The sequence below is a fragment of the Drosophila bipectinata genome, chromosome XR (assembly GCF_030179905.1).
Source record: "Drosophila bipectinata strain 14024-0381.07 chromosome XR, DbipHiC1v2, whole genome shotgun sequence".
In the NCBI taxonomy this organism is placed as follows: Eukaryota; Metazoa; Arthropoda; class Insecta; order Diptera; family Drosophilidae; genus Drosophila; species Drosophila bipectinata.
Genome location: NC_091735.1, coordinates 23,552,976 through 23,563,365, shown reverse-complemented (window position 1 = coordinate 23,563,365; position 10,390 = coordinate 23,552,976). Strand labels below are relative to the sequence as shown.

Below are 10,390 nucleotides of genomic sequence, written 5' to 3'. Positions count from 1 at the left end.
TGCTTATTAATTATAAAATACAATTTTATATAATCCACAGATTAATTTAATTTTTTTTTTCCTGATATAATTGATGCACAAGCCATTTCCAAATTCTGAAAGACAAAAATAATTATATGTTTGGAAGACTATTTTTTGTGTCTTTAAAAAAACGAAAACAGCTTCGAATTACATATCCTGAAAAAAAATTTATTATGAAATTATGAATGTTTTAATATTAAATACTAAATTATATAATATTTCAAACCAATATATAATATAATTGTATTTAATGGCTCTGATCTAAAAAGAAACTCAAGCCAAGGTGGAATTTCAAGTCTTCTTGGGCCTTAGGTTTAATTTTTATTTTAAAAAATTTTCTAATATGTAAATCTTTTTAAATCCAAATTTAAAAAGATTCCCCTTTCCCTTTATTAAAACATGTTGAAGTAATTTTTTTTATTAAATTTTCAATTTATTTATTAGAGTATATGTTCCTGGTTATATTTTCTGCGAGGTAATCCTCGATTCCTTCTTAGGTTCTTCCTCCGCCAATGCGGATGGATCGGTTCCTGTTCGGCGTGGCTTGTGAACGGCGGACAGGGCTCATGTTTTGGCGGCGGTTGCGGCGCTGGCGAAGCTTCTGCTGCTGGGAACGCTTCTGCTGCTGGCGGCGCTTCTGCTGCTTCTGTTGGCGGCGACGCTTCTGCTGTGGCTGGCGGCGACGGAATCGCTGCTGCATGCTCTGGCGCTGACCGCGGGCCTTCGCCAACTGACGGCGGCGGCTGGACTGCGAGTGGGCGGCCAGCTGGTAGACGGCTTCCTGCACATCCTGCTCCTCATCATCGTCGTCCTCCTCAAGATCGTCGTTGATGTTCTTGTTGCGGTATCTCTCGCTTGTGGCTGAGGGGGTGGTGGTCGAGATCGGGGTGCCCGTGTAGGTGGTGCGACCGACGGGAGTACTCGTGGTGGTGGTGGAGGGAACGTCGGTGGCAGTTGCGGTGGGGGTGCTCCTTGTCCTGCCCTGAAGGCTGTTAATAAGATCGCTGATTTGCGCGGAGCTGAGTCGTACATGGGAGCCGGACTCTTCCCGCTGGCGGCCTAGGACCTGGAAGTTCTGGGTTTTGGCTACAAAAATAATATAATAATTATTATATTATTCTTGAAATTATAACTCTATTATAACAATTATACCATTGACAAACACAGCCAGGCAGGCAATCGCAAGTAATCCCTTCATCAGATGCATTTTTCAAATTTATTCGTTATATCCTTTTGGCTAAAGAAACTCTGTAACTCTTTGATGGCTGGGCCGATGTGACTGACTTCTTAGGCCTCGACCTAAGAGGCACTGTCTGGAGGGAAGATCGCCGGGGAACTGTGATCTTGCCATCGATTGGGGTTATATACCCAACGTTAACCATATTATCATAGTCCGACTTTTATAATCCGATTCTTATCTCTATATAATTCTCATTAAAATTTCCATATTCTTACAAAGCAGCAAAATTGCAACAAATTTTTTATTTTATTGCACAGATTTTTCCATAAATTTTGGCAAAAGCTATTCAGCGATCGTTGAACTGTTGGTGACCCAAAACGATATCGCTGCCAAAGTTCAGGTCGCCAAGTGTCGCCAAAACTGAATAAAAACTAAGCGGCCTGGTTTTTAGGGTTTTTATTATAATTAGTATAATATATTAGTATAATTTAATATACATATATAAAATTATTAGCATAAAATAAAATTTTCGTGTACATTTTAAAATACTAAGTACATACAAATTAATAAAATCTTTAAAACCCAAATCTTTTGTTTAAAACTAATAACTAAGTAATTTTTTTCAAAAACTTTAAAATACCAATTATTAAATAAAAGAAACTAGTAGGTAATTGTATTTCTTGCATACAAGAAACAATAAAAACAGGTAAGAAGAAAAAATAAAATATTGCGTGTAATATTTTCGGATTTAATTTCTAGATTTTATCGATTATTATAATTTTATTATCTTTAGTCTTCGATCCTCCTAAAAGTCCTCGTATGTGTATGTTTTACCTATTATTTATGAAATACAATATGATCAAAAACTTTGGTTTAATATAATTTTCAGCTAAATGCTGGTTATATGAATACCTTTTTTTAAAAAAACACCATATTACTCTATTATTAGTCTATTCTTGATGTAATTTAAAAAAGTGTAAGCACTCAACTTGGGAAAACTTGGAAAAATCCAGAAAAATTAATTATATGATTAAATATCAAATATTATTTTAAATAATATTTCAACGCGATCTTAAAGGAAACTCAATCCAAGGTCAAGGTTTAAGTTGTCTTGGGTCTTTAATTTTTATTTTTAAAATTTTCTAATTTTTAATCTAAAACTTCCCCCTCCCCTACTTTTCCTCCCTCAATTAAAACTTTTAAAATAATTTTTTTTTTAAATATGTTTATTATTCATTCGAGTATATGGTCCTGATTCGATCCTCTGCGAGGTTATCCTCGAGTCCTTCTTAGGCGGCAATGCGGATGGAGCGGTTCCTGTTGGGCGTGGCCTGGCGGAAACGGCGGACAAGGCGCATGTTCTGGCGACGGTTGCGGCGCTGGCGACGCTTCTGCTGCTGCTGGCGGCGGCGGCGCTGCTGCTGGCGACGCTTCTGCTGCTGGCGGCGCTTCTGCTGCTGCTGCTGGCGGCGACGCTTCTGCTGTTGCTGGCGGCGACGGAATCGCTGCTGCATGCGCTGGCGCTGACGGCGAGCCTTCACCAGCTGACGGCGGCGGTTGGACTGGGAGCGGGCGGCCTGCTGGTAGACGGCTTCCTGCACATCCTGCTCCTGATCATCGTCGTCCTCCTGGAAGTTGGCGGCCACCTGGTGCTCCTGCTCGTCGTCGTCGTCCTCAACATCGTCGTCGTTGAAGCCGCGGGAGGTGCCGCTTCCCGAGCCGGTGGTGGTGGGGGTGGTGGTCGAGGTCGAGGTGCCGGTGGAGGTGGTGGGAGCGGTGGGAGAGGTCGTGACGGTGGTGGTGGTGGGAACGGTGGTGGTTGTGGTGGGGGCGGCGGTGGTGCTGCTGCTGCTGCCCTTCAGGCTGTTGATCAGATCGGTGAGCTGAGTGGAGCTGAGGCGTCCCTGGGCGACGGGCTCATCCCGCTGACGGCCAAAGACCTGGAAGTTCTGGGGCTTGGCTACGAAAATGATATAATAATTATTATATAATTCTTAAAATTATAACTCAATTATAATACCATTGGCAAACACAGCCAGGCAGGCAATCACAAGTAATCCCTTCATCAGATGCATTTTTCAAATATATTTTTTTGAATCTTTTGAAATATATTCGTAATATCCTTTTGGCTGAAGTGGCTTTGTAACTAGGCTTGGATGGCTGGGCCGATGTGACTGACTTCTTAGGCCTCGACCCTCGATATTTATATGTTACAAAAGTTACAAGAGCTCCAAAGGGCCTCCCAACTTTGTTAAGGCCTACAGAAAGAGATGGCTATCCTTTTGCCATTGGCCAGAGTGAGAGAACAACAGCTGAAAGGGCCTGAAATTGTAAACTTTTTTGCATAATGCCATAAATAATCCCAACATGACCCGTAACCCCGAAAGATCAAACCAAAATAATTTGCATATTCGCTGGAGACACTCTATTTTGCATATTCATATTTGGCGATTCTTCGGCAATGGTCTTGGCGACGAAGAAATTCTTCCAAATCGAAGGGCGAAAGTGGAGCTGCGAGAGAGAGAGATGTCATTGAACTGGACAGGTCTTGACCCCACGCGGGAGAATTCTTCTTTAAGTCGCAGATTTCTGCGAGATCACAAGTTCTTCAGAGCTGAGAGCTTAAAATTGATTCAAAGATGTAATAAAATCTTGACTTAAAAGTATTTTTAAAATTTATTTACCTATTTTTAAAGTAAATTGTTTTTAGTTTTAAGTTTAAGAAAGCTATTTCTTTGGATCTTTCAGACTTACTAATATTAATAAACAAAATACGAATGATGTAAGATATTTAAGCTAATATTTTACTATCTTTATTCTTATAATTTTATTATTTTGATTTAACTTTTAACTTTTGGGTAAAAAATTAAAAAAAAAATACCTTCTTTTATTTGATGGAATATTCGTTTTTTTATAAAAAAAAAATATTTCCTATATTTTAAATAGGGTCTAGATTGCCATAAAAAAATAACTGCTTTACTGCCTGCCTATCTCATTTCAAGAAAAGTTAGTTTAGAGATTTATTTGTAAATTAAGAGATTAAAACTTCAACCTAATAATTTTTGCAACTTTTTTAATTTTTTTTTTAAATACGTTTCCTTTTTAAATAATTTTTTAATTATTTTTAAAATATTTTTTATTATGTTTTTATAAGATTTTTAAAATATATAAACACTTTAAGCTTTTAACTTGTTCTACCTTCACTTTATAGGCAGTCTAAGAAGAGTTTAAGTGGTTTAATTTAACACTTTATACACTTAAATATTTATGTTGTTAAATTCTATTCAATTTTTAAAATATCTTAGTGTTTTGTTAGTCTACTTTTCAATTTTTTAAAATATTTATCAGCATTGATTGGAAGCTAAACTTCAATTTTTTTTTTCAATTTAACATTTTTTTTCAACTAAAACTTTAAGCTTTTAAAGAGAGTTTTTTTTTAAATTAAAAAAAATTCACCTGAAAAACCCCCCTAGAAAAAAAGTAAAAAAAAAGACTCGTATATTTTTTTGTTGTTTTGCATACAAAATTCATTTTATTTCAGTGTATCGGATCGTATCGCTTGGAAGAAGTACGTCCAAGGGTTTGCGGGGGCGGGGGGGCAGGTCCTTACTCCAGGCTGCGACCGCGACGGTTACGACGACGACGACGCAGAAGACGCATCAGACGGCGACGCTGCTGCTGACGGTGACGGCGCTGACGCTGGCTCTGCTGGCGGCGACGCATGCCGGCCTTGTTGCGACGATGACGTTGACGTTGGGCGCGGTTGCGATTGCGGTTGCGGCGCTGGCGCTGCGAGCGGCGGCGTCGGTTCTGCTGGCGGACGCGGCGCAGTCGCTGCTGGCTGCGCTTCTCGGAGCGGCGCTGGCGGCGCAGCAGGGCGCGAATGCGCTGGTTATGTTCGCGCTGCAGCCGCTGGATGCGTCGGCGGTTGCGCTGCTCCACCTGGAACTGACGCCACTGATTGTCCGACGGACGGACCACTCCCGAGGACTGTTCCGCGGCCTGGACGCTGTTGCCGTTGCCGTTTCCGCCTCCATTTCCGCCAGCCGGCGAGACCATGTAGAAGCCATCATCGTCGTCATCCTCCCTGTCTTCCTCGTCCAACAGGTTCTCCTCGTCGTCCTCGTCCTCCTCCTCGGCAAAGGAGCGTGGCAGACCGAGGTCCTCCTCCTCGTCATCGTTGAGTTCGCCATCAGGGAAGAAACGACGGGTGCCGGTGCCGGAGGTGGTCGTGGGTGTGGTGGTCGAGGTCGAGGTGCCCGTGGAGGTGGTGGGCGCTGTGGGGGAGGTCGTTACAGTCTCCGTAGTTGGCGTGGAGGAGGATGGGCTGGTAGTGCCGGTAGGGCTGGCGACGGTGGTTGTGGTGGTAGAGCCCTTCAGCGAGGAAAGCTTGTTGGCGATCGAGGAGGTGAAGCGGGCCTCCGCCTGAGGATCCGATAGACGCTGACCAAGACGGTAGCCATTACGACGTTCACCTGTGAATTAAAAAATAAATTAAGAAATTATTAAAATTGCATACAGGGAAGGTACTATAATGATCACTAAAATTAGTAAAATTAGATCATTAAAATAGTTTTTCAAATAGTTATCTATACTTTTAAATTTTTTATGGATTTTTTTATAAGAAATTTGATGTATTTGGGAGTACTTTTAAGTTTAAGGTTTTATGATTATATTTTGCGGAATTTTTAGTTTTGAAAATGTCTTAAAGTAATCCTTTAAAATGCTTTAATAAAATATTCTATTATATATCCTTGTATTCCATAGTTTTTCGAAATATCTTTTTAACATTATTGTCTACAATATGCAATATTTTTAATTTGGTAAAAAATATTTGTCAAAATCGTTATACTTCCTTAAAAGCATATATAAGAACTTTTCAAACTTAAGAAATATTTTTTTTGAAGTGTACGAGTACCGGGTATAAATACTTCTGACCCATATCCAGTATATTTTTTTTTGCCAACTTCGGAATTTGAAAATACTTTTAAAATAATTTTTTTGGGATGGTTCTTTTTTATGTACACTTAAAAAAAGTTCAAGTTGGAATATATTTTATTACTTTTATTTTTTAAAAGAATCTGTTAATTTTTTTGCATTTTCAGTTATTTTTTAAAAAAACAGTTAATTATTTCTAAGATTTACTTTAAAGCGTTTACTCTAAAGAGTGTTAATATTTTTTAAATTTTTTCACTTTTTTCACTTTAATTCAAAAGTTTCTTTTGAAATTTTTGAAAAAAAAAAAACAACAAAAACCGTTAAGAGGACTTACCAGAAATGGCAGAGGGGGTCAATAAAGCGCAAAGCGCCACAACCAAACACAACTGAAGCAGGCAATTCATACTGCTGACGATTCGCTGACACGATTTCGCTCAGTGTAGATGTGATCCTTTTTTTTTTAAATAAATGGACTCCTGGTTCTATTACTTGTTGCCTTCGAGTTCGAACTCGCAACTGACTGACAACTGATGGCTGAACTTGGGATTTTATAGCCAAGATTGAATGACTTGGCCAGCTGATCGATGGCTGTCATCCTCCTGGGGCCCCTCCATTCACCCTCCTCCCAGATTTCCACCAAAAATTGTTCTTTTAATTTTTTTTTTCATTTTGCGAAGCCAACTCTATTAGCCAAGTTCGCCGGGGGTCAAAGTGAACCGGGTCGTCGGTTGAGAGGCGTACGAATTTTATGCTAATTTTCCCCACTCTTTCGCCAAAAACATTCTTCTTTCCATCACTCTGACTAGCCGATGATTGATTAACGTCAAATCCCCTCATTTTTTTTTTTTGCCAAAATATGAAAACAGCAAGAGACTGCAAATTGACCTTTTGGTTTCTTCGGCCTGAAAAAACAGAAGTTCTGGCCCGTCAGTTATATTTTGGTGTGATTAGAACCCAAATTAGAACCTTACAGATTTTACAATGTAAGAGGATGTAAGAAAAACGAAAAGAAAAAAAAAAAAGAAATCTGGTATATGGCTAATTTTAAAAAGCCATTAGGTTTATGGTCAAGAACTAAAGAAAAAAAAATTGGCTTTAAGGGCTTAATATCATTAGATACAGGAATCACAAAAAAAAAAACATTAAAAATGTGTGAAAAAATGTCATGAAAATTATTATTAATATTACCTTAATTAAAGTGATTACAACACTTAAATGGTGGACATTTATATTAAAATTTAAATAGAAGTTTTATTTTATTTTAAAGAATCTAATTATAAAAAAGAATCTAATTAAAACGTTAAGATAGGTTTCAGATTCAGTTTTTGGTAAATTTTTCCTGGCACATCCCCTGAAAATGGGGTTTCGCCCTATAGAGCCCACCGCAATGGCCATAACTTCTCCAATTCTCATCCGATTCTCAAGCGGAGTACCTCAAACGATATCTGGATCGATTCTCCACCATTTTGCATCAAAATCCCGAAACAAAATATTTTTTTGATTTTTCTCCATTTTTCCTGATGAGAAAATGCGGAAACCCTTGGAAATGCGGTTTTTCCATGTAGGGCCCACGGTGATGGCTATATCTTCCCCAATTCTCACCCGATTCTCAAGCGGAGTACCTTTAACGATTCCTGGATCGATTCTCCACCATTCTACATCAAAATCCTGATACAAAATATTTTTTAGATTTTTTGTCCATTTTCCTGATGGGACCCCTTGAAAAAGGGGTTTCGCCCTATAGAGCCCACGGGGATGGCTATATCTTCCCCAATTCTTATCCGATTCTCAAGCGGAGTACCTTTATCGATTTGTACATCGATTTGCTACCATTCTGCATCAAAATCCTGAGACAAAATATTTTTTAGATTTTTTGTCCATTTTTCCTGATGGGACCCCTTGGAAAAGGGGTTTCGCCCTATGGGGCCCACGGTGATAGCTATATCTTCCCCAATTCATATCCGATTCTCAAGCGGAGTATTTTAAACGATTTCTGGATCGATTCTCCACCATTCTGCATCAAAATCCCGAGACAAAATATTTTTTAGGTTTTTTGTCCATTTTTCCTGATGGGACCCCTTGGAAGTGCGGTTTTCCCCTGTAGGGCCCACGGTGATGGCTATATCTTCCCCAATTCTCATCAGATTCTCAAGCGAAGTACCTTAAACGATTTCTGGATCGATTCTCCACCATTCTGCATCAAAATCCTGAGACAAAATATTTTTTAGATTTTTTGTCCATTTTCCTGATGGGATCTCTTGAAAATGGGGTTTTGCCCTCTAGGGCTGAGAGAGATGGCTATATCTTCCCCAATTCTTATTCGATTCTCAAGCGGAGTACCTTAAACGATTTCTGGACCGATTCTCCACCATTCTGCATCAAAATCCTGAGACAAAATATTTTTTAGATTTTTTGTCCATTTTTCCTGATGGGACCCCTTAAAAAAAGGGGTTTCGCCCTATAGGGCCCACGGGGATGGCTATATCTTCCCCAATTCTTATCCGATTCTCAAGCGGAGTACCTTTATCGATTTGTACATCGATTTGCTACCATTCTGCATCAAAATCCTGATACAAAATATTTTTTAGATTTTTTGTCCATTTTTCCTGACGGATCCCCTGAAAATGGGGTTTTGCTATATAGGGCTCAGAGAGATGGCTATATCTTTCTGGGGATGGCTATTTCTTTCCCAATTCTCATCGTAATGGAGAGCCCTGTTTATAAAGAATGTCCTCCCATTAACAAACCAAGAAATATAATTTTTTTTTATATCACATTTATTTGAATTCGAATCGTTTGTCAATAGTTTGCATAGTTCGTGTCCTGGATCGCTGGTGCTTAACTATAATACTATATAGAATCTGAGGGGATGGGTGGGTGACCTTTAGCCCTGGTAGACGACCTGGCCGCGTCGACGCTGGTTGCCACGCCTCCGGTTGTTGGGGCGGACGACACGGACGTTGCGACGACGGTTGCCGCCGCGACGGCGACGCTGGGAGGAGGGGCGACGGCGACGTCGCTGGACGTTGGTGCCCCGGCGGCGGATGTTGCGGCGGCCGCTGTTCTTCCTGCGGCGGACGACAACGCGGTTGGCGCGCTCCTCCTCGATCTCGTCGCCGGAAATGCCAGCCGAGTTGGCAGAGCGCTCCATCAGGGCCACAACAGCGCCATCAGGAATGGCGTCCAGAGCGGCCCGAGGCACCAAAAGCGCCGCCTTTCCGGTCTTCTCGTCGAGGACGCTCTGTCCCTCGATCTCGATAATGCCATCGGGCACCATAATGGCACCAGCCTGATCCCTAGCCACCACCATTTGCTGGGCACCCTGGCCGACAGCCTGGGGCTTAGCGTTCCTCAAAAAGGATTCCTGCACCTCAACCTGATCATCATCGTCGTCGTCGTCCTCCTCCAGAGAGTCGAGATTCTTCTTTTGGTTGCGGAATGCAAAGTTATTGCGGGCAAATTTCAGACCCAACTGATGTTCCAGTTCGTCCTCCTCCTCGTCAGCGTCATCGTCCTGGTTGTCGTCATCATCGTTATCATTATCGATCAGATGATCCAGTTCCTGGGAGTCCTCCTCCTCGACAATTTCGAATCCTTTAACAACAGCACCGGCATTGGCACGTCCCTTGGGCACGGTTAGGAACAAGTACGGATGCTGCTGTCCGGCGGAATTGATTTTACGCTGAAGGCGTTGCTGCTGCTGTTGCCTCTGAAGGCGTGGCTCGGCGAGGGCCATGGCCATCAGCAGGCAGCCCACAAACAAGACAGCTCCCAGGTTCGACATCTTTTGGGAGAATATTTTTTATTTTAGTATTTTAATTATTTTTTTCAAATATAATATTTTTTTTTGGGTGTGCAATTGATAAAGTAAAAAAATATTATATCAATGCGATCCTAATTGTAAGAAAAGTTCCAGCGAACTGTACGATTTTCAGAGCTGGCATTAGGTTTTTATGCGAAAAAGTTCTACTCAGAATTTCTTAAAAAAATCAAAAAAAAGAAATAGAAAAGAGAGAGCTAACGATGTCCATAATTGCGGTCGATGTCGGCATAATTTTCAAGTGGCGAAATTTTTACCACAAACAGAAGACAACACAAAAATACAAAAACCAAAAAAAAAAAAAGTAGATATATTCTAAAAAGAAGGTCTCGCAAAATGTTCTAGAGGTTCAGGTGGTTCAGTGACCTGAACTCTTGAATTAATCAGCAAAAATATATATACATATATATATATAGACGTCTAAGATTTCT

At 40.5% G+C, this 10,390-nt stretch overlaps 4 protein-coding genes across 4 annotated transcripts; all 4 read right to left on the bottom strand.

The window, feature by feature from the left end:
* Positions 1-514: 514 nt before the first annotated feature.
* Positions 515-1,228, bottom strand: LOC108120184 (KIN17-like protein). The gene is made up of 2 exons (XM_017233720.2): positions 1,174-1,228; positions 515-1,107 (listed from the first exon to the last, which is right to left on the bottom strand). The coding sequence occupies exons 1-2, from the start codon at positions 1,226-1,228 to the stop codon at positions 515-517; spliced, it is 648 nt and encodes a 215-aa protein (XP_017089209.2).
* A 1,229-nt stretch (positions 1,229-2,457) lies between these two features.
* On the bottom strand, positions 2,458-3,297 carry LOC108120189 (putative uncharacterized protein DDB_G0274435). Its single transcript, XM_017233726.3, has 2 exons — positions 3,222-3,297; positions 2,458-3,161 (listed from the first exon to the last, which is right to left on the bottom strand). Exons 1-2 carry the CDS (start codon positions 3,274-3,276, stop codon positions 2,491-2,493), a joined length of 726 nt encoding a protein of 241 aa, XP_017089215.1. The 5' UTR covers positions 3,277-3,297; the 3' UTR covers positions 2,458-2,490.
* Positions 3,298-4,765: 1,468 nt separating this feature from the next.
* On the bottom strand, positions 4,766-6,734 carry LOC108120183 (uncharacterized). The gene is made up of 2 exons (XM_043212926.1): positions 6,665-6,734; positions 4,766-5,676 (listed from the first exon to the last, which is right to left on the bottom strand). Exons 1-2 carry the CDS (start codon positions 6,732-6,734, stop codon positions 4,808-4,810), a joined length of 939 nt encoding a protein of 312 aa, XP_043068861.1. The 3' UTR covers positions 4,766-4,807.
* Positions 6,735-8,967: 2,233 nt separating this feature from the next.
* LOC108120188 (uncharacterized) lies at positions 8,968-9,923 on the bottom strand. Its single transcript, XM_017233725.2, has one exon. It carries the CDS (start codon positions 9,921-9,923, stop codon positions 9,024-9,026), a length of 900 nt encoding a protein of 299 aa, XP_017089214.1. The 3' UTR covers positions 8,968-9,023.
* Positions 9,924-10,390: the final 467 nt, after the last annotated feature.

Bases quoted from the DNA above. Each gene is read 5' to 3' on its own strand.
- LOC108120184 (XM_017233720.2), bottom strand. From the start codon at position 1,228: ATGCATCTGATGAAGGGATTACTTGCGATTGCCTGCCTGGCTGTGTTT. The intron at 1,108-1,173 runs GTATAATTGTTA...TTATTTTTGTAG, and splicing joins CCTGGCTGTGTTTGTCAATG to CCAAAACCCAGAACTTCCAG.
- LOC108120188 (XM_017233725.2), bottom strand. From the start codon at position 9,923: ATGTCGAACCTGGGAGCTGTCTTGTTTGTGGGCTGCCTGCTGATGGCC.
- LOC108120189 (XM_017233726.3), bottom strand. From the start codon at position 3,276: ATGCATCTGATGAAGGGATTACTTGTGATTGCCTGCCTGGCTGTGTTT. The intron at 3,162-3,221 runs GTATTATAATTG...TCATTTTCGTAG, and splicing joins CCTGGCTGTGTTTGCCAATG to CCAAGCCCCAGAACTTCCAG.
- LOC108120183 (XM_043212926.1), bottom strand. From the start codon at position 6,734: ATGACAGCCATCGATCAGCTGGCCAAGTCATTCAATCTTGGCTATAAA. The intron at 5,677-6,664 runs GTCAGTCAGTTG...TTTAATTCACAG, and splicing joins CCCAAGTTCAGCCATCAGTT to GTGAACGTCGTAATGGCTAC.